The sequence below is a fragment of the Babylonia areolata genome, chromosome 6 (genome assembly GCF_041734735.1).
Source record: "Babylonia areolata isolate BAREFJ2019XMU chromosome 6, ASM4173473v1, whole genome shotgun sequence".
NCBI classification, from domain to species: Eukaryota; Metazoa; Mollusca; class Gastropoda; order Neogastropoda; family Buccinidae; genus Babylonia; species Babylonia areolata.
This window is the reverse complement of record NC_134881.1, coordinates 23,065,744-23,093,500: the sequence shown is the minus strand read 5'-3', so window position 1 is coordinate 23,093,500 and position 27,757 is coordinate 23,065,744. Positions and strand designations below refer to the sequence as shown.

At 45.2% G+C, this 27,757-nt stretch overlaps 1 protein-coding gene across 1 annotated transcript; it reads left to right on the top strand.

Moving 5' to 3' along the window:
* Positions 1-15: 15 nt before the first annotated feature.
* Positions 16-27,420, top strand: LOC143283326 (actin-related protein 6-like). Its single transcript, XM_076589523.1, has 12 exons — positions 16-136; positions 7,499-7,616; positions 9,035-9,103; positions 9,626-9,749; positions 11,063-11,201; positions 17,646-17,702; positions 19,956-20,054; positions 22,091-22,208; positions 23,640-23,763; positions 24,288-24,363; positions 25,429-25,491; positions 26,691-27,420. The coding sequence occupies exons 1-12, from the start codon at positions 66-68 to the stop codon at positions 26,821-26,823; spliced, it is 1,191 nt and encodes a 396-aa protein (XP_076445638.1). The 5' UTR covers positions 16-65; the 3' UTR covers positions 26,824-27,420.
* The last annotated feature ends 337 nt before the right edge of the window (positions 27,421-27,757 follow it).

The window sequence follows — 27,757 nt, the reverse complement described above, 5'->3', positions numbered from 1 at the left end:
CGAGAGAGCGCACGACCCAAGGGAGGCCACCACCACCTACAGTTGAGAGTTGTCTGCTTAAAAATATGGCGACCCTCGTGCTCGACAATGGAGCGGGAACAGCCAAAGTTGGCTTTTCTTCAGACAAAGAAGCCAGGTACGTATCAGCTAGCTTGAAATCCAGAATACGCATACCTGTGAATCCCACACACTAATACCTTAGGCAAATAAAATGTTTAGTCCAATAGGAACATCACTTTTAACTCGTTCATTGAGCCAGTGTTCTGTGTTGTGTTCATGTTTTCAAACTCAAGTCGACAAGTAGATGTTTTCAGCGCAGGGTTTCGGGTTCTGTTGCATCACATTATTTTCTCATCACAACAGGTTTCTCTGTAAGAAATTTATGCAGCTCTCTTCGGGAAAGTTTGTCACGACAGAACATTTTCCTTTTTTCTTCTTCAGATTTTCGGTTTGGTTCTATTTTATCCATATGGATGCAAGTGTGTGTGTGTGTGTGTGGTTTTTTTTGTTTTTTTTTCTCAAGGTCTGATCAGCCCGGTGGGTTATGCAAAGGTCAGGCATTAGCACCTTTCATTTTGCAGAGATTTAAGATTAATTTGCTGTGGGTTCTTTTACTTGTGTGTAGGGCGGCGGCAGCAGCAGCAGCAGTTCTAGCATCTAAAAGTGTAGTTGGTGTCATATACTGTACCATGTCAAACTGATACAAACTAGGCCTATTGGTTTGCTCTGCTTGGCCAAATTTCGCGCGGCTAATGGTGAAAAGACGGGCCCACCCGCTCTCAGCCAATCAAACGCCTCTAAAAACTATAAGCGCTCAATCATTCCTTTGGCCAAGGCTCTCCACGCCATCTTGTCAGGTTTACGCTCTGTCTCGTCTTACGCTTTTTTCGGCTATTCAGCGTATCCTTTTGGCCTTATTTTGTTGCATGCGGCTTGTGTTTATTGTATTCTTACATTCTGTGTACTCGATTCGACTCGGCACCCTCGATTCGTTCGATTTTTTCTGCCTCTAAGTCGATCCTGTCTTTCCTTTCTCTGTTGGGGGTCGGATTTTCGCTGGGTGCCTAAGCGCGGGTTCCATGCCTCGTGTGCCATACCACGAAGGCAGGGAATCATGATGCTGGGATTGAGACTCGGTAAGAGACTCTCCCAGGCCCGGAGCTCATGATTCCTCCTGATAAGGACCGCGGCGATGCGTCGTTAGACGCTGATCGCGGAGGCGACGTTCGTACCAGTAAAACGGTCATGAAGGGGACCGGGGGGAAAGAGGTACGAGTGTCGCCTCCCGAGGTGTCCCAGCGCGAGGCAGGGAGAAGGGTGAATGGCAAGTCATCTCCGTGCTGTGGGGACTCGCAGCTAGGCGCGGACTCCCAAGGGGAGGCCGCGCCTGGCCATTACCCGGGTCCCCACTCGGAGACGGCCCTCACGTGCCCCATTGTTGTTCCCCCTCCTCCCTTCTCTGTCGACCCCCCTCCCCCACCTCCTTTTGGGGGGGGAGAAAAATTTGGTTCCGGGGGGGGATCTCTACTTTGCCCACCCCGGACCAAGCCACCCCAGTCTCCCCACGGGAGGGGATTCGGGGCGCGTGGCAACCTGCTCTGCAGGTCTTCCCGCTATCCGGCCGGTCTCCCCTGCTGGGGGAGGCCCGTGCGTGTCAGGCGGTTCCGGGCAGTCAGCCCGCTCGTCTTCGGGCGGGACTGACACCCAAGTCGGACCTGACCTCCCTCCGACTTGGCCAGGTTGTTCCCTTCATGGAGGTCAACGCACCAGTGACCCTTGGGGTTCGGGTCACAGTATGGCTGGTGCCCACGGGTGGTTACCCCCATTCTACCCGTACTGGGGTGCACCTAGGGTGCACACTGGGTTGCCGGGAGCACCAAGGGCCAGCCCCTTGTCCGCTCCCCACCGGACCCAACCCAGCACATCTCACAGGGTGACACACACAGCCCCGACGAGTGGGATCGACTTCTTGTCGGTCAGGTCGAGCTCCTCGACCAATATTGCCACTCTGTCCACAAATCGGGCCTCTGTCAACCCACAGGTGACCTCCACGGTCACAACGGCCTCCTTGTCAGGACCGACGGCTGCTCAAGGGCCCTACTCGGCCCGGCGAAGCCGGCAGTCCCCACCTGCCCAGCCCTCGGTCCTACAGTGAGATGAGTGGGTGTTTGTCCCCACACAGCACTCGTGGGTCACTCTTGCATCCAGGGGCGCCCTCTCTGAAAAGGTGTGGCACCCACCATCCCAAGCATGGTTGGACCTACGGTCCACACGCTCCCCACCCGCTTCAGGTGTCAAGGACATAACAGTGGCGGCCATGGTCCCGGCTCGGGATCGTCCCAGCTCATCCCGCTGGGCTGACCACAGCTCACAGGACGCCCCAGTGGGTACATCCACTTGGGATGGCACCCAGCAGGGGATGGACTGCGAACAAGAGTGGGAGCCCCTGTCTTCGGATGAGGACGAACAAGCAGATGAACACTCTTCGCCCACATCCCAGGGGGGACAGATTGAGCCCATGCCTCCCTAGGGACCAGCCTGAACCAAACTCGGACTTTGCCGAGCTCCAACTGACCCTCCCCAATAGGGTCACGTATGCCGAATCAGTCCCTCAGGCTACTTTGTTACCCTTGACCCTCCTTACGCCATGTGACTCTAACTCCAGAACCACAAGGCAACTCGAGTGCCAGAAATGGTGCAGGTATGGCTTAATAAGCCAGCCCGCACTGTCAGGGGTGCTGCTTCCATCCCTCCTCCAGGCAGGGAGTCCCTCTCTGCCCCGGGCGCCTTTTCCCCGGGAAAGTTTCTTTAAGATTCCTCCAAGGGAGGGGTGTGGTCCTGGTACACACAGGACCACCCTGCCTACAGCGGAGCAGAGCCCTCCGCACAGGACAGGATGTTGGTCTCACAGCGCACCACCTTCCCCACTTCAGCTAACCTATACTTTAAAACGTTAGCAAAGTGGGACAAATTGGCCCGCCGCTGCCCCCTCGAGGTTTCCACGGCGTACACCTTCGACACGTTCCTTCACAGGGCCAATGACCTGTGGGAACAGTGTCCGGTTAATCAGGACAAGGGGTCTCCTTCCTCAGTCCCGCCGGGCCTCTTCACCGACCAGAGGTTACACGCTTTTGGCAATAGGGTAGCATCTGGTCTCACGGCAGCTGCAGACACAGCTACCAGCCTTCACTTCAGTACTGTGCTAGCGCGGCGTGATGCCATTTTCAGCCTCTCTAACATTCCTGTGGAGGAGAGGGCTGCCCTGTGGTCCATCCCAGCACAGCAGCACTCCCTCTTCGGCCAGTTCCCGCCCCATTTTGTCAGCCACAGGGCAGGGACAAACAGGGAGGTGGCCTCATATTTGGCCCACACCTCTCATGGGCTCCAGGGTTCTATGCCATTGAAGAGGCCGGCCACCAGGGCCCCTCCATATACCACGCCGCCTGTCAAGGCAGCGTGTGCTGAATCAGGGTCAGAGGAATAAACCACCTTATGTCCGTCCAAGCCGACTGGCCATGCCCAAGGCCAGAAGGCAGCACCCCCAATGACTGGGCCCCGATTCAGCACCACCAGTCGTTCAGCCCCTCCAAGTAGGAAACTTGTCCCGGCATGCACATCAGTGGTGTGCTCTGGGACTCAACGACGGGATTATGTCGGTGCTAGAGTCTGGGTACATGCTGTCTTGGGTGGAGGACCTCCCCCCTCTAAGATCCACTCCTCCTCCTTAGGTGCCCAGCTCGACGGAGCAGGAGAGCGTCCTAGAAAAAGAGATATCGCACCCACTCCTCATGGGGCTATATCTCAACTCTCGGACCCGGGCCCCGGTTTTTACGGCTGGTTGTTGGTGATTCCAAAGGTCTCGGGAGGGTGGAGACCAGTTTTGGACTTGTCCCCCCTCAACAAATTCCTCCCCAAAATCAAATTCAAGAGGGACACACAGGCACAGATTCGGGAGACCATCCAACAAGGTGATTGGCCTACCTCTATCGATCTGGAAGATGCTTATTTTCATATACTCATCCATTCGGCATCCCGTCGGTACCTGAGGTTCGTGTGGAGGGACAAGGGGTTCCAGTTCCCGGCCCTCCCATTTGGTCTGTCCCTTGCCCCTTTCCTGTCTACCAAGGTGCTGCGGGAATTGGTGTCCATCGTCCGCTCGGAATCCATTTGTCTCTGTGTGTACCTGGACGACTTGCTTATCCTGGCCCAGTCGCAGGCCCTGTGCCTGAGTCATACTGCCAGACTTCTAGACCTTTGCTCCCAACGGGGCTTCCTCATGGACCAGCAGATATGCGATCTGTCCCCACGTTAGTCCTTCGACTTCTTAGGGATGAGATTCGACACGCGGTCTATGATAGTCTCTCTGGCGCCAGATCACTGGGACCGTCTGGCAGGCCTCCTCAGCCACTGGCGCCACTCCTCCCAAGATACAGCGTGGACACTTTCTTCCCTCTTGGGCATGATGGAGTCCACGGCACCTCTCATTCCCCTGGACAGGGTTCTCAAGCGCCCTCTCCAGAGGGCACTGAGGTTACGCCAGTCCCAGAGCACTCAGCCATGGGATACCCAGGTATGTCTGGGCGAGTGGTTCCTCGAGGTGACATCAGAGTGGTTAATCACCCCCCTTCGGACACAGGGGGTGCCCTTAGCCCCACCTACTCTTCAGGTGGCACTCTTCACAGACGCCTCCTCCCTGGGCTGGGGAGCCCACATGGACTCACTCTATGCAGCAGGGACTTGGTCCCCGGAGGAGCGCCTGTGCCACATCAATGTTCTGGAACTGGAGGCAGTTCGCAGGACTCTCCTGCACTTCATGGGGGAGGCCACTGCCAAGACCATCCGCTTGTTCACGGACAAGACGACGGTCGCATGTTATGTGAACAAATGGGGGGAGCGCACTTGGCAGACCTCTCCATGCGGACTGAGGCTCTCCTCCGTTGGTGCCACAGCAAGGGCATTGCACTTTCAGCGAGACGCTGAGCAGGAAAAACCAACTTCTTGGCAGATGCTCTTAGCAGGTCCAAGAGTGTCATACGCACAGAGTGCACCCTGGACAAGGACAGCCTTCAGGGGGTGTGGGAACAGTGGTTTCGGCCGATGGTGGACCTTGTTCAACAAGAGACTTCCCACTTCCGTCTCTTCGGTTGCCGACCCAGAAGCGTGGGCAGTGGATGCTCTCTCTCTAGATTGGAGCAGTCTGATTGCCTCTGCGTTTCCTCCCTTTCCAATTCTGTCCAAGGTGATACGGAAAGACAGATTGGAACACCCGCAGCTGATCCGCATTGCGCCGAAATGGCCAGTCCAGACCTGGTTTCCGGACCTTCAGTCCCTGACACATGTTCCCACCCCTGGAACTTGAAACCAAATCTCATCTGCTGAGGCAGCCTCGCTCAGGCACTCCGCATTCCAATCCTCAACTGCTCCACCAGCACGCATGGCTGCTGTGCGGTCGGAACTGTCAGCATCACCATTGAAGTCCTCGACCCCTCGGTCGGCCTCTGTGTCGGCTGTGCTGACCCAGGGGTGTGCCTCCTCTGACCTCCTCTCCATAGTCACCAGAGCAAGGAGGCAGGGAACGGAGACTTTGTATGACTTTCGCTGGAAGAAATGGTTGCGGTGGTGTACAGCTCAGGGCATTACCCCTACGAACCTTACGAGCATGCAGCTGGCCAACTTTCTGGCTCTCTGCTCCTCGGTTCATCCTGTCTGCTAGTTCTGGGCGAGGGTACAGGTCTGCCTTCTGTACCACATTGCAAACAGCTAGGTGGTTCCGCCTTGGAAGCGGATTGCCTGCTCAGAGAGGTGGCTAGGGGTGCCCCTCTGAAGGAAGCTAGAGACCCCAGAAGAGTGCCCCTCTGGGACTTGTTCCTGGTGCTGGATTTCATTCGAAAACAGCCCTTCCTACCATTGGGGACTATTCCTTTTGACATCCTCACCCTCAAGACCACTTTCCTTCTGTGGCTGGCCACAGGCAGTCATAGAAGTGAGCTGCATGGGCTTAGTGGAATGCCACAAGATCTGGCCTTCCACAGAGATGGTTCCATCACTATTCGTTTCCTTCCAGAGTTTCTGGCTAAGAACCAAGACCCTGAGGTTCCTTCCCCCTCTCTGAGAGTCAGACCTTTGTCTGATATTCTTGCCCAAGATGAGGATAGGCACCTGTCCTGTTCGGTGTCTCAAATATTATTGGGATAGGTCTCGCCATAGGCGTTCTTCTCAGAGGTGTCTGCTCATCTCCCTCAATGAGAATTACAAGAAAGACATCGCTGCAGGCACCATTTCCCGCCAGGTTTCCCAAGTCATTCGTAGAGCCTACTCTCATGCACACAGGGATATCAGCTGTCTTCATCCCAGAGCACACGAAGTGCGGGCCATAGCTACTTCGGCTGCTTTCCAGCACTCAGTGCCAACGCAGCATGTCTTGGAGGCAGCCTTCTGGTGGTCTGAGAATCCCTTCATCAACTTCTACCTCAGGAATTTCCGTATGACCAGGGCTGACGGTTCCAAGGGGATTTCCTTTGTCGCGGCTAACACTGCCGTCTCAGTTACAAGGGCTCCCCATATGAACCAGTAGGCGTTGCCCTCCTCCATTTGCTTTAAATTCTGCATCAGTTTGACATGGTACAGTATATGACACCAAAAGGAGGAGTTTGTATTATACTCCATGTTTGGTGTTAAATATACTTACCATGTCAAACTCGAATGCCCGCCCGTCCGTCCCCGCGTCTCCGCCGTGGTTCTCATGGGGCATTTTTGTTCATGGCCACGGAATGATTAAGCGCTTATAGTTTTTAGAGGCGTTTGATTGGCTGAGAGCGGGTGGGCCCGTCTTTTCACCGTTAGCCGCGCGAAATTTGGCCAAGCAGAGCAAACCAATAGGCCTAGTTTGCATCAGTTTGACATGGTAAGTATATTTAACACCAAACATGGAGTATAATACAAACTCCTCCTGTTGGTCTGTAGCTTTTGATATGTCCTGTGTATTACAGTACTAATTTGTTGTGTTCATGCAGCTTTGTTTGCACTAACCTACTGGACTGCTCTATATGCAGTAACCTTTGTTGACATTCAGGATGATAAATAGAAGAAACAACTATTAACATCTTCAGATTCCCTAGCATTCTGGAGATGTTTTGTTTATAAATGGATGGAAACTTGTACTCAACAACATTTTCACATGAAATCTACTTTTTTTTTCTAGCATGTGTTATGACCAAGAACACAGCAAGATCCATTCCCACATGAACAGTGCAGCATATCCTCCTTTCTCAGAGCAGGGATGGGACCTTCACCCCATAGAAGTAGTTAAAGCTTCATCAACAGCTTAATGCATTCATTGCGAGGGCATCTACCTACACATTCATAAGATTAACAAAACAGAAGTTGCCCCTCTTTTCTCTTTGTTCTTTACTTCCAATTGCAAATGTAAACATGAGTATGGTTACTAGCATTGTCAGTTTATATGAAATTACATTGCAGGTATTTTTGTGTTTTGCAGGATTATCCCCAACTGTGTCATGAAAGCAAAAAATGTGCGCACAAGGATTTTTGTTGGCGACCAGATTGAGGAATGCAAAGACCTGTCCAGTCTTTACTACCTTCTGCCCTTCCAAAAGGTCCTTTTGATGTCCACAGCTGGACACTTACACACACACACACTCTCTCTCTCTCGCTCTCTCTCTCACACACGTATATATATATATATATATATATATATATATACATATACACACACACACACACAGAGACTAAATTCACTCCAGTGAAAGTAAATAGAAATTACACCCAAAGACATGATGTACTCACACATATGTTTACACAACACATACACAAGCACACACACATGAGTGCATCTAAAGTCACTCTAGTAAGTCTGCATCATTGAAGGACAAACATGAGTACTCTCTCTCTCTCTCATGGTAAAATATTGGTTTCGTCTCCTTCAGATGGAACAACACAGATTGCCAAAGCAAGCCTATTTGATAATGCAAGCAAAGGATCAGAACAACAGAAAATGCTGGGTGACTGAGATATGCCAAATGTTATGCAGAACTGGATTTTCTTTGGTATGGAGCAATCAGGATGCTGAACATTGTAGAGAATTCTTAGTGGTTCTCTAACAGCGTTTAATTGATATGTACTTACAAGAATGGTCTTCAGCAATAAGAGACAGCAACAGGTATGATTTGTACACATCATTTAAACATGTCTATGGAAATGAAATATATTTACAGTCCGTCAGTTTATTTAGCTTTAGAGTGGTACTGGCACAAATTAGACTTGGTGTGTTAGCATTGAACAGTAACTTGCATTGCTACAGTGAGAATCCAAGGGAAAGAATGTGCAATGTTTGCGGAAAGGCAATTGAAAATGAACATCATTTCATTTATAATTGTCCCTTATATACCAACCTTCGGAAGAAATTTCTAGAAAATTTGTATGATATTCCTTTTCACAGGCTTATATTATAGATGGTAGGAATGAAAATATCAGTCATGTTGTTTTGAAGTTTATTTTCTTTGCTATGAAAAGAAGACTGTGTTTCCTTGAAGGCCAAAGAATTTGAATTGTTGTTGCCTTTTTCTTTTTTTGTGTTCACCAAAGGTTAATAAGGTTATTTCTGAGGTAACATGAAAATGATGAGTATTAGGGACTCAACCCTGATTACAGATTGATGTGATACTGTCTGCAAGTTATCTGCTCATGTATGTCTTACACAAAATTGATTCATATTGTGTAAGTGAAACTGATGTAATTTGGTGAGTTCTGTTTGCTGTTTGTTGGTGTAATATCTTTCGTTAATTGCTTATTAACCCTCCTTCCCCCAAACTCCCAATATATGTATATGTGCCCATGGCCGAAATGCATTAAGCATTCATTCATTCATTCTCTCTCTCTCTCTCTCTCTCTCTCTCTCTCTCATGCATGCATACACACACACACACACACACACACACACACACTTGGTACAGATAAACATGCAGACATTGACATGGAGATGTGCACATTAACAGACACAATTTGCTTGTTACAGGGCTACCTGGTCAACTGGGACATTGAGAGACAAGTATGGGATCATATGTTTGGCAAAGATTGCTGTCGTGTAAGTTGTTCATCAAGACTCCCTTATCTCTCTCCCTCCCTTTTTGTCTCCTAAAGTTATGTATCATTTGTATTAATTGATTTCTATATATTCAGTTTGGTGACTTGTAGGCTGTATGCATATATATGTCAATCTGACTTATTTTTTTTATTGTTTCTTTCATAAACATCAGTTTTTTTGTTTTCTTTTTTGTCGTTGTCTTTTTTTTTTTTTTTGCTGCCCCATCATCTGCAGTTTCAGTGGCATTGCTCCCACACCGCTCATTCTGAGTCCCCCATACACGGCCACACCCGGGTTCGTCTGTCTCAGTCCCAGTGCTGACAGTCACCAGGAGGCCACCCACCAGAGGAGACACTGCATTGCTGCTGAGTCACTTCGGTGGTGTTCGGTGGTGCCTGTTCTGATTAAACATACTTAGGACACCATGTACTAAGCGACATCAGTATAGATATGATTTGATTTGATTTGAGCTGCATCTCAGTGAATATTATCAGTGTGTTCTGTTGGACAACTGGTGTCCAGGTGGAGTTTGGGGAGACCACCCTGATTGTGACGGAGCCATTCTTCAACTTCCAGTCCATTCAGGAAGCCATGACGGAGGTGTTGTTTGAGGAGTACCAGTTCAAATCCATCTACAGGTGTAACGGTATGTGTAGTGATAACAATAACATTTCTTTTTTTAGGAGTACCAGTTAAAATCCATCCACAGGTTTAATGGTATGTTTAGTGAGAACATGTTTGAGTTAACTTACATCATGTGACCTAAGTTGCTTGAAGAGTATCAGTCATTTCCAGGTGTAATGGCATAAATAGCAGTAACATTGTTTGAGATGATTCAGTTTAAGTATACCTTTAGGTGTAGCAGTATGTGTTGCAGTAACATATTTTACCAGATCAGAACCAATGTGTGATGTTGAAAGCACCAGAATAGGTTGATCAGAACTGATAGTGACTTGGTCAGAATTAATGTGTGTTGTAAAAAGCACCAGAATCAGTTGATCAGAGTTGATTAGTGCTGTTGACAGAACCAGATTGAATTGATTGGAACTGATATTGACTGTGGACTTCACCAGAATCGATTGATCAGAACTGATGTATGCTGTGGAAAGCACCAGAATGGTTTCCTCAGAACTGATGGTGACTTGGTCAGATTTGATGTGTCGTAGAGACCACAAGAATTAGTCAATAAGAATTGAAAAGTGCTGTTAACAGCATCAGAATGAATTGACCAGAACAGATGAGTGGTGTCACGACCACCAGAATTAGCTGATTGGAACTGACTATGAATTGATCAGAATTGAGTGTCAGCTGTTCAGAACTGACGATGAATTGATCAGAACTGACAATGAATTGATCAGAACTGACTGACAGCTGTTCAGAACTGACAATGAAATGATCAGAACTGACAGTGAATTGATCAGAACTGACAATGAATTGATCAGAGCTTACTGTCAGCTGCTCAGAACTGACAGTGAATTGATCAGAACTTACTGTCAGTTGTTACAATGAATTGATCAGAACTGACTATCAGGTGATCATAACTGCCAATGAATTGATCAGAACTGACTGACAGCTGATCAGGCCTGACAGTGAATTGATCAGAACTTATTGTCAGCTGATGAGAACTGACAATGAATTGATCAGAACTGTCAGCTGATCAGAACTGTGAATGAATTGATCAAAAGTAACAGTTGATCAAAACTGACAATCAGTTAATCAAAACTGACTGTTGATCAGAACTGAGTGTACAGATCAGAATTCACAATAAGTTGATCAGACTTGATAATGAAATGATTAGATTGACAAAGAAATTGATAAGAATTGACACTGAAATGATCAGAATTGATAATGAAATGATCAATGAATTGGTCAGAACTGACAATGAACTGTTGATCAAAACTGAATGAATTGATTGGAGCTGACAGTGAATTGATCAGAAGTGCTGTGTGGTGATGACAGCGCCAGAGCTGAGTCAGTACCGCTACAAGTACCGCTACATGGAGAGCCCACTGTGTACCTTGCTGATTGACTCAGGTTATTCCTTCACCCACATCGTGCCCTACTGCAAGGGGAAGAAACTCCGTGATGCTGTCTGCAGGTGGACCATCTGTTTGTTTGTGTTTGTTTACCTGTTGTTTTGTGTCTGGATGGTTTTGTTTTATTGTGGATGTTGTTTTTCTTTGTTAAAAAAAAAAAAAAAAAAAAAATTACTCAGCATGTTTGGACATTTTTTTGCTATCCTCTTTGTACCACTTTGACTGAATTTAGCTATGTGAAGAAAATATAGTTTTGACAATTGTGCTTAACGCTATTGTGACTGATGCTGCCTTTACCTTACCACACTGTCAGCCTGAGCCTGCTTTCAGGCAACTCATGAAAACCTAGTACTTATAAACCAAATCCTCTAGCTAAGCTAAATGATGTCCTATCAACATGTAATTTGGTGTACTTAATATAGAAGGGCTGCTAAGTTCAGCTGTATACGTTTTAAGTTTAATTGGTCAACGGTTTTTACCTGATGCCTTGATAACGGGGAATAATTCAGTGTTTATTATTATTATTGTTTTTTTATATTAAACTGCCTGTTCCTATATATATTTTGTGATTTTAAATCAAAGGAAATGTGAATCTTACTAGATGCAATTCTGACAAGATCATTACTGTGCAAAATACATGAATTATTAAAATATTCATGAAGAAAACACAAAAAGGCAGACGTGTACAGCCAACATGCAAAATAATAATAATAATAATAATAATAGTATTTATATAGCGCTGAATCTTGTGCAGAGACAAATCAAAGCGCTTTCGCACCAGTCATTCACACGCATGCATAACTCTAAAACTGTAGAAACTAAAGACAAGGAAGGGCAGGCAAGGGAGGCTATTTTGGGAAGAGGTGGGTTTTAAGGCCAGACTTGAAAAAGCTGAGAGTGGAGACTTAACAAAGTGAAAGAGGAAGTTCATTCCAATCGCAAGGTCCAGAGACCGAGAAAGAATGGCGGCCAACAGTCGAGTGTTTGGATCTGGGTATGCGTAAACAGAGTGGATCCGAAGCCGATCGAAAGTGAGTGAGATGGAGTGTAGAGGTGAAGGCAGCCACAGAGATAGGAAGGGGCAGTTTTGTGAATACATTTATAACATAGAGTGCTGATCTTGTACTTTATTCGGTGTGAGACAGGGAGCCAGTGGAGATGTTGCAAAAGAGGAGTGATGTGCTCAGATCTTTTCTTTCTGAGGACGAGTCGGGCAGCAGAGTTTTGTATGCGCTGAAGAGACTGAATGGATGAAGCAGGCAAACCAGACAATAGAGAGTTACAGTAGTCAAGGCGAGAGAGAATGAGAGAAACGACAAGTCTAGATGTTGTGTCAGTGGACAGATATTTCTGGACGGCACTGATGCGCCGCAGTTGACAGTAGCAGGACTGACATGTCTGACTGATAAATTTTTGCATGGACAGTGTATTGTCAAGGACAACACTGAGGTTCCTGACTGACGTGGAAAGAGGGATGGATGTACTGCCAAGTTTGATTGTGTCAATTGTGATGGAAGACAGTTTTTGTTTAGTTCCTATGATCAGTGCTTCAGTTTTGTCCGCGTTCAATTGTGACTTATTTCGAGTCATCCAGTTTTGAATGTCCAGGAAGCAGTTGGATGTTTCTTGCAAGAGCGACAACAATTTTTCAGGGGTATCACTCACCAAATGATGTCCAGTAAAAGCAAAATGATAACAAAAACAAATTATTTTAATGGCATTTTAATATATTTAATATAATATATGGATGACCATGTGAAGGGGAATTTAAGGATGTCTGGTACCCACGACAATGGGAGAGTCGACTCGCAGTTGATCACAGTCGGCCCGCTCAGCATCCTTAGGCACACTGAGAAGATCTGGCGAACACTTGGTGAGGGAACACTAAAGGGCTACGCTTTCAGGGTAACGTCCCTCCTCTCTTCACAGCACCAGAGTGAAATATGTGAAATAAACCACAAAAAAGCACTAAAAACACACAATTGCAATTACAAGTGAAGGGTGAATACGCACCAGAACAGCACGTCACTTCATACACCTGCTGTGTGTTTGCCACGAAATGTATCACCATGCGAGTTGCTGCTGTGTCGAAGCCCACCAGTGTTGCCATGAGTGCTGCCCCAGTAACCACCATGACTGCCTCGCCTGGAACCACGTCATGCATGGACTGCATCTATGTGTGCAGATGAAGAACGCAGAGCAGACAACTGTTGCTTCACCAGTTCATGCTGGGTAGTGTCTTTGAGTGTCAGTGTGGCTTGGAGCTGTAACTTTTCTGATAGCTCTCAATCCAGTAAGCCTACAACTAGCCTGTCATGAACAGCTGATTCCTTGTCTTGAAAATCTGTGTAGCTCTGCAAGATCATACAGCATTTGAATGTAAGTCTCTACATTTTCACTTTGAAGCTATGTTGGTGAAAGACTGCATACTCATGATTGATGCTCACTTTTGGTGTGAAGTGATTGTTAAACATCTTGATCACATCATCAGATGTAGTGTCAGGATGGTCAGGTGGAACCTGGTTGGGTCTGTGGCCTGTGTGAATCTCAGACGTTGAGTAGATTTTCTCTGCTTCTGGGCCCATGCTATAGATCAGGGAAGAAATCTGAATGTCAACAGATTTCTTTGATAGTTCTGTGCATGTATGATATCTGATCAAGTGTTAACGCCATGCAGACCATTGTTCAGGCATCAAGAAGTCAAAACATGTTGGTGGTTTGAACGACATTTTTGCAAAGCCTAACCTCACGAATGCAAAGGACGCAGAATGACGCTATGCCGATCAGATGCTATGTACCTTCACAGTCAGTTAACAAATGCGGCAACCGCTGCCACACTGCTGCCACCTTGTGGCGTGGCCTGTTAAGCACACTAATGAGACTGAACACACAGACAATAACTTTTGTGATCTATTGTATTCTAGTTTGACATTTTAGCAGCTGTTCGAGATCGAGTACTCAGAGGGCATGCGCAATATATATAGTGATTATGCGCAAGGCTGCTGATATGCCTATGCACATGGTATCAGCCAGAAAATGCAAAAACACATGTTTGTAAAAAATTGTCATTCCTGGCAGGAAAACTGCCTTGCTATGCAGTTTTCATGCCACGGCTGTTCATAACTTGGAGCAAACCAGTCTTTCTATGGTAAGCCCACTTGCAGCATGAACTTGATCTGACCTGCCATCACAGCAGCACGAGCAGCAACTGAATGCCCACCTTTTAAACAGCTGTGGCACGCAATCTTCCTGCATGTACATGAATGCACACATGCCCAAACACACTACCTGTAGATGGATGCTTGACACATAAACTCTGGGGAGACATAACAAGCATTTACTGGCCTTGTTACTTTTTTATTCCAGAAAATAATGTGTCCGAGAAGGGTGTAGAAGCCCTGTGTACATGATTATTTCATAACAAAGTTGAGTCAGTCTAAAACTGAACCAATACACACACACACACACACACACACACACACACACACACACAGTGACACACACACACACCAACAATCCATAATAAACTTGAAACAATCTAAAAACCAAATCAGTATGAAGTCATTGAACCATGTTTATATACATATTTATACACCAACCCATAACAAACTTGAAACAAATGAAAAAAAAAGATGTGGGTAGGGAAAGGGGGGAGAATTTCGATGCCGTATGCCTCCAAGAAGAGAGCCACTGGTCACCCCCAGCTGTGATGCAAAGAGATATGCCAGACAGACATAAAAACACTTGGCACTGACTTCAGACTACAGAACATATAGTCCTGGGAGGGACTTGCAGCCGAGTGCACAAAGGGAAGAGGTAATCTGAACAAACATCTCCAGAGAAAGAAAGAGAAGCTGCTGGACACAGTGGAAGAGAAATGGGCCCAAAGAAAAGAGTGCAGACTGCTAATCTCACATATTATCAAGTTGACACAACTCTTGGTGAGCATCAGTCCATGACAAAAGCTATGATGCTTCTTCCTTGGTCAAACCTGAAGTCCTGTTGTAACATTATGAGTGATGTTCATCGAGTACCACAAAGCACTCCATGTTCATGGACTCTGAACATTTAGGGCATATGCAAACAGAATGTTCTTTGCAAAGCCAGTCATTGCAGGAGGCACATGCCTTGGTGGCTTTTGGGTCTCTTTTCTGCTGGGGGAGCTGCTGTTGCAGCATTGTTGCTGGATGTGGTGGAACTGCTCACATCAGAGGCCGGTCTTTTATTTTACTTTTGCCTGATGACTTCATTGGATGTGTCAGCGTGATCCAGACAAGTCTTGGTTGAAGTCTCCAGCATGGACTGCAGTTTTGTGGCAAGGCGCTTTCACATCTGACCCACACAAAGCTGTTCTGCTCACTTCAAAAGAAACCGCAGTCTCAAATTCTTTGGAGAAAAAGGATACTTTGGGAATTTCTTTCCCCACATAGCCCTGGCAGCTATTATGGCCAGATCAATTGAATTGTAAAAGAGCACGATTCGCCAATGCTTTCTTATACTTTTGCAAGTGTATGCATGTGCTAGTTTGTCAAGAGAGTCGATTACACATTTCGTTGCATTATGGAATCTGAGAATGTCAGGTTTGCACTTGCTGGCATTGGGATCAACAAATGCATCATAGTGCATTATGCTGAGTACCATCACATTTTCTATACTGAAGGACACAAGGGTGCATCATTACCTGTCTGTTGGTCCAATGAGCACTTTGCTCTTTGTTTGGAATCTGCAGAGGTAATTTTCTGCAAAATCCAAAGTGACAACAGTGGCTTCATTTGGAAGAGATGCAAGAAGATGGAAGAGAGAGCCTGGTATTCTTTTCTTTGCCATCTTGCTGTTTAAAATATTTTGACAGGCCTTGCATTTCTGCCTTCAGTTCCTCGATGATTTCACCAAGTGTTCCATGTTTAAGGACCTGATCTTTTCCTGCTTAGGCTGTCTTTTCCCAGTGAAATCAGTGGATTTCATCTTTGACAGCTTCACAACGTTCTTTCCACTTGTCAACTACTTTCTGTATTCCACACTCGGGGCATTATCTGTCAATGTCCATTTTGCAGTGAGTTGCCCTTACTGGTTCACCCACATTCTTTGGTCTCAGTGGCACAAGTCTCTTATTGATTTTTTCAAACTTCAGCATGGGATTGACACAAGTCTCACAAAGACATTGTTGTAAAGTTCTGCTGCTTGAAAGTAGTACATGTTTGGGTCTCGTGGAAAATGTAGTCAAGAGAAATTTTGTAATGTGGATGTTTTGCAAGGAACTTATTAAGAGATCAGCTACTTTCTTTGTCAAAACTTTTCTCTGCAACCTGTCATTGAAAATGGTCTTTACAGACATCCTTTTTAATGGCAGATTGATAACTTCAGCAATGTAAAAACATTCCAGTTTCAGCTTCTCTGTCATTTCTTTGAATGTCCTCATATAAGGCTGTCTGTATGTGTCCTCAGTATTTCTTCAGCTCAACAGTTTTTTCATAAACTGATTTTTTAACTTTCTGAATGAAAAGATTGGAGTGGTTGATAGCCTTGAGATGGCCTTTGTGGTTGGCGAGGCTCTGAGCACCATGATTTGATTTGACCTGGAAAGTGTATTCTGATTAGTATCACCTGACAACAGCAAAGGGTTGTTCCTGCACTGTAAATAAGATCACCACCACTGCAAACTATTAATATCATACTTTTTTCCCTCCCTTCTTGGAGGTGACAGTTGGAGGCATGTCTCCATTAGTGAGCTCGTTCCACATGAGACAGACGTGAGACAGGGACCAGAAACAGTTCCACAACTTGGAAAGTTTGGCCGGAAATTATTCCTTAACTTGGGAAGTAAGTCAGAAACCTCACCACAACTCAAGGAAGAGTCTGAAATCGTTAGTGAAACAACTCAAGAAAGTGAGTTTTACAAAAAAGTGAACTAGCTTTTTCTTTTCCATTAACTTCTCAGACCATGTGCATTGACAGAATATTTTGAGAGAAGCCAAAGCCACAGGGAGAAGTCCATTTGAGAACAGCCAAATCATGCCAACCAAGTAACACACATCAGTTCACACCAGGGTTAGGTTGTTTCTTTAGCCTGTGGTGTGGCTCTGCACTTGTTCCCTGTGACTCACAGTGTCTCTGAACGTTACATGGAAACTGGATACAGTTGTTTTTGGGGAATCCCTGATCTCAGAATGAGGCTGTTTTGGGAGTTGCTGAGTGACCGAGTTTCAAAGACTGAGTTTTTGTTTTGTTTCTGTTTTCAATGAAAAGAAATGTAAGTGTGGAATATTTATGAAAAGAATATTCATCCTGACAGTACCTTTATCAGTATCCAAGTGAATGATGACTGCGGTTCTTTGTCTTCAGTGACTATGAATATTATGTGTTTTATGTGTTATTGACACGTTCATATGTGTGTCTGGTGTGTGGTGTGTGTGTTTGTGTGGTGTGTGTTTGTGGTGAATGTTTATCTGGTGTGTTTGTTTATACATATATCTGTGTGTGTGTGTGTGTGTGTGTGTGTGTTGCAGGGTGAACGTTGGGGGCAAACTACTGACTAACCACTTGAAGGAAATCATCTCCTACAGGTATTTGGCATCAGTTAATTTTACACAAATCATCTCTTACAGTTACAGGTACTTGGTGTCTTATGATTTTACTAGATTATCACCTACAGACAGTAAAGGGTATTTGGCATAACAGGATTTACCGAAAATCACCTACAGGCATTTAGCTTAACTTGATTTTTGCATTAATCATCTCCTGCAGGTATTTTGCGTGTGATTGTTTTTTTTATATACAAATTACATCGCCTACAGGTAATTGGTGTTATATGTTGTTACATAAACCATGTCGTACAGGTATTTGGTGTTCAGAGATGCCAACTTTTATGTTTTCTCTGTATTTTGTTGCGCTTGACTGTAGTTTGTTCCGACGTTATGTCAACGTCAAAATTGTTCTGACGAGTTCATTTTCGACTACATAGCATGGTCACAAGAGACTGGACAGTGGAAAACAGACCTAATGTAACAATTACAGACAGACTCTTGTTGCAGTTCCACTGTGTTGCAGGTAGGCTCAAGTGTTTGTATGTCTAGTAGATAAAATGTACGTTTGCTGATGTGGCTTGTAGTCCGAGTGTTCCAACCAAATTCAAAATGTCATACCAAATTTCCTGACTGTTCCTGCAAACACTTGACAGGGGTTGGCATCTCTGGAGGTTAAATAATTTTAATTGACATCCCACATGTATGTATTTGTCACCATAGGATTTTAAATATCATTCCAGATTATATTGCTCAAACTGCTGTGCAGTTCAGAATGAGACATGAGCAGTTGATTTGGTGGTCCACAGTTGTGGGCCTGTATTGACAAACATAGGCCCCTGCTCCTGTCTGGCTGATCTTGTTTTAACTGCCAGCACATCTGTTGGTGCTGATGTTGTGAGGAATATTGCATGAAAGCATGGGCCTGTGGATAAGCCCCACACCTCACACTTTCTCCCCTCAGCCAAGAAGCAGGTCTTTTGATATGTTAAAAACTCTTTGGGGGTCCCATGGACTCTTCTGCTGTAAGTCTAGGAGGTCCCAGGCAACCTTCAGAGGGTCCCTCTAATGCTGCACATTGTAATGAAATCTAGCGTTGGACTTTCAATCTGAGGGTCCTGGGTTTGAATCTTGGTAACAGCGCCTGGTGAGTAAGGGGTGGAGATTTTTCCAATCTCCCAGGTCAACATATGTGCAGACCTGCTTGTGCCTTCCTTCATGTGTATACGCACGCAGAAGATCAAATTCACATGGTAAAGATCCTGTAATCCATGTCAGTTTGGTGGGTCATGGAAACAAGAACCTACCCACCATGCGCACACCCGAAAATGGAGTATGGCTGCCTATATGGCAGAGTAAAAGCAGTCATACACGTAAAAGCCCACTTGTGTACATATGAGTGAATGTGGGAGTTGCGGCCCATGAAGAAGAAGAAGAAGTAACAGAATCTGTGTTGATGCACATATGTACAAAGACAGATGTACATTCTGGTCATAATCGTCTAGGTAGAACTCTGGGCCAGGAAGTGGTGAAAGGAAGCAAGGCACTTTGCAGCAGATGATCCTGGTGTCGGACTGAAGCTCCACATGTACACATGATTTTCACTCTTTTATCGCGTTTGTCGGCAAACTTGTGTGAGTGCGTCCTTTCCATGTTCAAAGCATCAGGGATGTTTGTTCACGTGTTATCAGATGCCTTGGACAGCTAGCTTTCTTTCAGTGCACATTTGTCTGCTCCTTTCTGATTCCTCGAGGTTTATCAGCATGTAAACTGAAACATTTTTTTTCCTCTTTTCTTTTCTGTTACTTTCGTTTTCTGCCTGTCTTTCTTATTGCAGTCTTTCTTAAATATTTTTTGATGCGCTTCTGCATTGTGCTGTTTATCCAGGGTGGTTATAGTTATTAAAAATGTTAGTAGATAAGTTAGTTGTGACCAGTATTGTGTGTGTGTGTGTGTGTGTGTGTGTGTGTGTGTGTGTGTGTGTGTGTGTGTGTTTGACTGACTGTGTATGTGACACTTTGTGTATGTGTGTGTGTGTGTGTGACTATGTATGTGACACTGTGTGTGTGTGTGTGTGTGTGTGTGTGTGTGTGTGTGTGTGTGTGTGTGACACTGTGTGTGTGTGTGACACTCTGTGTGTGTGTGTGTGTGTGTGTGTGTGACACTGTGTATGTGACAACTGTGTGTGTGTGTGTGTGTGACACTGTGTGTGTGTGTGTGTGTGTGTGTGTGTGTGTGTGTGTGTGTGTGTGTGTGTGTGTGTGACACTGTGTATGTATGTGTTTGTATGTTCAGACAGCTGATGGTGATGGATGAGACGTACGTGGTGAACCAGATGAAGGAGGATGTGTGCTACGTGTCCTCCAGCTTCATGGAAGACATGAGTGTGGCAAGGTCACTGTTTGTTGATGCCCTGTTTATTTATGTTTGGTTTTTATTTATTCATTTGTATTTTCATTTATTTATTCTGTTGTTATTTTAAAAAATTTTTGACTTTTATCTTTAATTTCATTTTCTGCTTTCTGTTCCATGTTATCAGTTTATTTATTGATTTATTCATTGATTGAATGATTTATCCATTTATTTGTTTATGCACTTTTTAAAATCTTTTTTTTTTCTCGAGGCCTGATCAAATGTGTGTTGGGTTACGCAGCTGGTCAGGCATGTGCTTAGCAGACTTGGTGTAGCGTATATGGATTTCTCCGAACACAGTGACGCCTCCTTGAGTAACTGAACTGAACTGATGTCCTGGACTTTGTGCACTTCTCACACACCTTGAATGGTAATGATAATAATAGTAATAGGGGCAGTGATTTCATATCCACTGCGACCAGGGCTCGGCATAGGAAGGCAGGGTCGTAATTATCTTCTCCTTCTGCCATTTTAACTCACTCTGGACAGTGGAATGCTATAGCGTTCCTTATGTATGGTAGCGTTCCAGATGATGGAATGCTATAGCGGTTTTGACAATTACAAATTTGTCCACGTTTTCCTCGTGGGGTAGCATAAAAAGTGCAGCTACACCGGGCAATGCGAATGTGTCAAGGGTCGAATGGAAAGGTTCTTCTTGAAGTTTCCGTGACTATACACTTACTGGCCAGCTGTTGACCTTGGTACCCCACATGACAAGCTAATCATCATACGTATCGAAAATGACATCACAGGCGATACAAGTGGAAATTTTTGGAGCAGACCAGATCACGACAGTGGCTTTATACTGCTGCTGAAGTGTCTGCAGTGAAGAAAGCTACCAGCAAGAAGTTACTGACAGTGACTCAGCTTCTGAGGGCTGTGAAGAGAGGGAGGGGGTGGGCGTACACATGACGTGAGGAGAGGGGTCAGTGGGTCAAGTACATGGAGTTTCATTCAGTTACTTTGTGTTTTGTGCTTTTTGTGATTTTTTTTCCGAACCCTAACAAATGGGTCGTCTGCAGGGGAAAAGCAAGGGAGAAAACTATTCGTCCAGAGTGAGTTAACCTTCCCCAAACAGAGTTGGGTACCCATTCACACCTGGGTGGAGTGAGGAAAATGGAAACTTCAGTGTCTTTTCCAGTGACATAATACCATGCCATAACGTGGCCCCCAGTCCTGATCACTGGAACAGAATGCATTGCCAATTCTGCCATTCGGGCGGCTTGTAATTGTAGTATTTTTACATTACACTTTGATACCTGTCAAAGCAATTTATATCAACATGTTAGTCACACGCAAAGCGCACAAGAACACACGCACACATGCATGCACACACAAACATGGTGGATGAAATACATGTGGATCCATAGAATACAAATATGGATGGAGTGCCTTAATTATGTAGAGAGTGCTTGACAAGGAATGTTTTTAGATTTGTTTTAAAAGATGTGAGTGAGGTACTGTGACAGACAGAAATTGAGAAAAGAGCAGTAAATCCCATGCTTGTGTAGCTGAAGAATTAAAGCTCTCCCACTGTGTTTCTCTCTGCAGAATTCGGGAATGCAAAAGATTCTGCTACGAGCGGAAGAGATAGAGACCTTGAAGGGACATATAATTTGCTTAAATTTCTAAGTTGAAAGGTCAGAAATATTCTGAGGTGTATTTCCAGAAACTACATGAATGAGATCTTTAGACATGAGATCTTGTTTGATGTTTAAAAAAAAATTTGTTAAATAAATGACATGCTATTTTGAAATCATTACAAGTCTTTGAAAAGACAAATGTTTTTAGTATTGGCTTTCAGTACTAAAACAACACACCAGTACCTCCAACATTGTTTGTTTTTGTCATTGTTGAAGCACATCAGTGAATTTTTTTTTTGCCTGAATTTGAATTAACAAGAATGTTAGTGTGTGCATCAATGTGGTGTGTGTGTGTGTGTGTGTGTGATCATGTGTGTGTGTGTGTGTGTGTGTGTGTGTGTTCATGTGTGTGTATGTGTGTGTGTGTGTTTTCAGGAAGAAAGGGGCGGAGAACACCATCCTGAGGGAGTACATCCTGCCGGACTTTTCACACATCAAGCGAGGCTACGTGCGTCAGAAGGACGACCTGACAGAGAGAGGGGGGGATGAGCAGGTACGTTCTTTACCCTTGACCTGAACTAGATGCAAACGTTGCACCCTGAGATGACCATAGTGGTCGGCAAGGCTCTAAGTACCATAATTTGATGTGATTTGATTTAAGCAGGTACGTGTCCTTCCCTTGTTGACTGGCGGAGGGTCACTGAGGGTCTGGTGTGGAGTGCTGTGCTGCGCACGTGGTTGGGGCGAACGTGTTTGCAGGCGTTGGAGAGATGTGGCACTGAATGATCCTGGATGTTGTAGCTTGACGCGTGTACCAGTGCATACAAATAAACAACACTGACGGGGGGCAGCGAAACAGGCGCATACGCATGCATGCACATACACACAGCACACAGACAGACAGATGGACACAGTTTTCACACAGACCTATTCTCACATACGCATTGTGATTCTCTCTCTCTGACACACACACACGCACACATGCACCCACCCACCCATACACACACACACACACACAGAGAAATGATATTCACCCTCCTTCATTGCTGCTGTTTGTGTGAAATCTCTCTAAGTGTGACAGGCGGCCAAAATCAGCTTCATTGATGCTGCTTTGTTTCAGTTGATCCAGATGAACATTGAAATGTTTGCTGTGTTTGCATGATAGATGCTGTCAGAGCATGATCGATACTATGTTGAGCAGAGTGCTGGCCGAGTGGAAACATGGCCAACGAGTGAAGCAAGTGTGCAACAGTTTGAGTCCCAGGTTATTACTTCTCCTTCACTAGACCTTGAGAAGTGGTCTGGGTGCTAGTCTTCCGGATAAGATGATATGAGATGCTGAACCGAGGTCCTGTGTGTAGCGTGCACTTTGTGCATTGAAAAGAACCCAAAAGAAAAGAGTTGTCCTTGGCAAAATTTTGTTGAAAAATTGTCTTGGACAGTAAAACAAATACATTTGCTTACTGAAAATGTGGTGTTCACTCTGGTGATGTGCTCTTCTTTGGAAGAGCTACCTGAATTTCACACAGAGAAATCTGTTGTGACAAAACGAAATACACTGCAAACAAGAAGTTGCTGTGCAACAGAATGCATTACAGTGTATTCCAGTGCAATACAACACAGTGCGGGACAAAATAATGCAGGACAATACAGTTCAAGACAGTGCAATACAGTTTTCACCTGGATTAAAACAGATGATGAATAGAAGAACATCAGTTCACTCAAAATAAAGACACACTCACTGTACAATTACTTCAGTAAAATAAACAAGCAGAAGAGTGATTGTTTTGAAGAAAAATAACCATGAAGGCCTCTACCAAAACCACCGCCAAATAACGAATCCTTCTCCCCTGTCATCCTGTGATGTTTATGTAGGAATTACGATTCACTGGTGATGTTATAAAATGAAAACTTTTCAGTATAAATAAAAAAATAATTCAATAGGCTGATGAAAACAGTACAACACAGTGCTGCCTCGTTTCAGTTGATCCGGATGAACAACGAGAGGTTTGCGGTGCCGGAGTTGTTGTTCCACCCTTCAGACGTGGGCATTCAGGAGATGGGCATCGCAGAGGCTGTCGTCCACGTTCTGTCCAAGCTGGATGAGGGTGAGCTCCCTTTGTCCGCTCGCTATTGACTGGTAAAGTTCCCCCCTGCCTCCCCAGAAATAAATGGGGGTGGGGGGGGATGTGTATGCTGGGTATTTTCTTCTGAAAAAAAAAAAAAATTTGTTTTTGTAATCCACCAAACGCTGACATCGATCTTCTGCATGCATGTATACTTGAAAGGGGTTCAGGCACAGCTGGGTCTTCTTCTTCTTCTTCTTCTGCGTTCGTGGGCTGCAACTCCCACGTTCACTCGTATGCACATGAGTGGGCTTTTACGTGTATGACCGTTTTTACCCTGCCATATAGGCAGCCATACTCCGCTTTCGGGGGTACAGCTGGGTCTGGGACCTGGGAGATGAGAATAATCTCCACCCTTAACCCACTTGACACCATGACAAGGATTTGAACCCAGGACCCTCAGTTTGAAAGTTCGCTTTAACCACTCGAGTCGGCGCTTGTACCTGATTGAGGCAGCGCTTTCTTTGTGCATGGCTGATCTGTGGATGTTGGTGATGGTGTTGCAGAAATGCGGCCCCACATGCTGAAGAACATCGTTCTGACCGGCGGCAACTGTCACCTGCCAGGCTTCCAGGACAGACTGTGAGTCACTTGGGGGAAGGAGGGGGATGGGTGTGGGGGGCGGGGGGGTGGGAGGATGTTAGTTATGTCACTCCGGTATTGGCATGTCCAGACACACCCAACACTACATCAGTCACAACTCAGAGGGCAGCTCCATAGTCCCCTGGCACTGATGGATGTATATCCATGTATGATTCCCCCCCCCACCCCCACCCCCTCCCAACACCCCCTTCTTGCACAGGTTATATTTTCTTTTCAACATCATCATCATTACAATTTCATATTAAATGCCACATCAATACAGCAGAATAACAATTTACAACCCCTGTAGTGACAAAGGTAATATGTGCATGTATATTATGGTGACAGTTTGCAAGGGTATTTTTAATTAACAAACAAATAACTGTGGCAAACAAGCAGGAAAGAAAAAATAAAGAAGGAAAAAAAACACAAAAGAAATATTTTTGTTGAGAAAAAGAAACATAACAAAAGCAAAATAAAACACTGCATGTACAGTGGTGGGAAGGAAACTGCATAAAAACAACCACCGACCACTGAAAATTCGCTGTTGAGCGTGATCAGTTTAGGATATGTCAGAAGCTTTGGTGAGGAACCTTGTCACTGTGCTTGTAATCATAACAGCTTCCTGTTAAAGAGATACTTCTTCTTTCCCCTTAAATTTTCACAGTCTCACAAATTGAAAGAAATGCATCAGAAGGTTAAGATTTTTTGGGTTTTATTTTAATTCTTTTATTTCCCTATTCTCAAGGGAAGATGGGGTGGGGGGTGGGGCATCTTCTGACATCCTGGTTGGCTGCATCAGTTTTTCAGACGTATTCATTGTGTTTCATGGTGACGCTCAGTCGTACAGACATGGTTCTTCAGTTGTCCCTGGGCCATTTAGAGCTATTATTTTATTCTGTTTTTTGTGACACTTGTCTCTTCAGAGCTCCATGTTATCAAAACTTATGTGTTGGCCTTAGTGGTCGGCGAGGTTCTAAGCACCATAATTTGATTTGATTTGATTTGAAACTTGTGTTCACTGTGCTGGTGTAAGGACAGTTTGTGTTGTTTGTTGCCATTCAGGTACAAAGATATCCGGAGTCTGGCTGATGAGGACTATGACGTGGAGATCTTCTTGCCTCCAAAGTAAGTTGGTTCAGGCAGTGGTCTTTTGTCTGGTAATGATTGGAAAAAAAAGATGATTTACTTATTGATCCATTTTTAAAAGCAATTCGTCATCAAATGCTGTCTCCAGAATATATGTATGGATGGTGAAATGAAGTTCTAATAGTTTACACATAATTATGCTTGTGCACACACACTTGTACGCAACGCACATACACAAGGAATGCAGTAAAACACTTTACATGAAGAATGATACAATGCAGTACCAAGGGATACAACTGGTGTCAACCATATACTGACACATTTTCAGGGAAAGAAAGGGCTTTGTGTGCCATCTTCATATTGTGTCTGTGTGTGTATGAGGCTAAGTGGGCCATGTGTTTGTTGTGTTTGTATGTGTGTGAGGCTAATTGGACCATGTGTGTGTTTGTTCGTGAGGCTATATGGGTCATTTATTTGTCATGTGTGTGTTTGTGTTTGTGTGTGTAAGTGAGGTTAAATAGGCTATATGTGTGCTATGTGTGTATGTGCAAAAGTGAGGCAAAATCAGCCATGTGTGTGCTGTTTGTGAAAGTGAGGCAAAATGCGCCATGTTTGTGCTGTGTGTGAAAGAGGCAAAATGCGCCATGTGTGTGTTGTGTGTGAAAGTGAGGCAAAATGCGCCATGTGTGTAATGTGTGTGAAAGAGAGGCAAAATGAGCCATGTGCGTGCTGTGCGTAAGTGAGGCAAAATGAGCTATGTGTACTGTGTGTGTGTATGTGTGAAAGTGAGGCAAAATGCGCCATGTGTGTACTGTGTGTGAAAGTGAGGCAAAATGAGCCATGTGTGTAGTGTGTGTGTGTATGTGTGAAAGTGAGGCAAAATGCGCCATGTGTGTAGTGTGTGAGAAAGTGAGGCAAAATGAGCCATGTGTGTGCTGTGTGTGAAAGTGAGGCAAAATGAGCTATGTGTACTGTGTGTGAAAGTGAGGCAAAATGAGCTGTGTGTGTGCTGTGTGTGTGTGTGAGGCAAAATGAGCCATGTGTGTACTATGTGTGAAAGTGAGGCAAAATGAGCCATGTGTGTAGTGTGTGTGAAAGTGAGGCAAAATGAGCCGTGTGTGTGAAAGTGAGGCAAAATGAGCCATGTGTGTAGTGTGTGTGAAAGTGAGGCAAAATGAGCCATGTACGTGCTGTGTGTGAAAGTGAGGCAAAATGAGCCATGTATGTACTGTGTGCAGCCCCATCACCTACGCATGGGAAGGCGGATGTCTGCTGGCGGAGGACCCAGACCTGGAGAACAAGGTGCTGACACGACAGGACTACGACGAACAGGGCCTGAGCTATGCACTGGAACGCTTCGATGTCTGGTGATGCTGGGCTCACCGGCGTGTTGGGTGGGGGGTGGGGGGTGGTCGTGGGGGGGCGTGGATCTGTTTGTGTGTGTGTGTGTGTGTTGTTTTTTCTGTTCCTGTGTTTTTGAGAGTGTGTGAATGTGAGTAGTTGTTTATTTGTGTGTGTGTGTGTCTGTGTGTTTGTGTGTGCTGATCCTTCTGTGCTTTTGTGTTGAACGTTGAACTCCCTGCCAAGTGAACTCTGACAGACATTGTGTTGTCAATGTTAATACCTCTTAAGAGAATCTGAGTGTGAAAAATGTTGTGGATGCTTGTCTGAAGACGAAGTGAAGTGATGTCGAGTGTGCGGTGGTTATATCATGAACGTCTTGTCTGGTGGTGGCTGAGTGTGTGATGAATGTATGGTGATGCATTGTGTCTGGTGAATGCCTGTCTGGTGACGCTCAATAGTTGTGTGTGGTGAATGCTAGGAATGCCTGTCTGGTGGTATTGAGTAGTCATGTATACGTGATGAGTTTTCTATAGGTGTCTGACTGGTGCTGTGATGGTCGATTCATGAGGAGAGAGTGTGTTTGAGTGGGACAAAGTGTAAATAAAGTGGAGACTTTGAATCTGAGTCTGGCAGTTCAGAGTGTTGACTTTCAAAGTTGGCTTGCTCTGTGTGTGTGTGTGTGTGTGTGTGTGTGTACACTTTCTTTCCCTCTCCTGTGTCCTGTCTTTCTCCTTGTCTCTCTGTGTCTATCTCTGTGTGGGTGTGGGTGTGTGCATGTGTCTGTCTTTGGGAGGCAGGTGGAGGTAACTAGCCCCATCTACTTTCATTTTCTCCACTTCAGCGGCGTCACACACTTGACCCCTGATAAGTCAGCCGCCTGGGGTCTCCCTCAAATAGTCAACTTATGTAGTGGCCGACTTATCCACACCTCAAATTAGTTAACATTTCTGGCAGAAAGTCA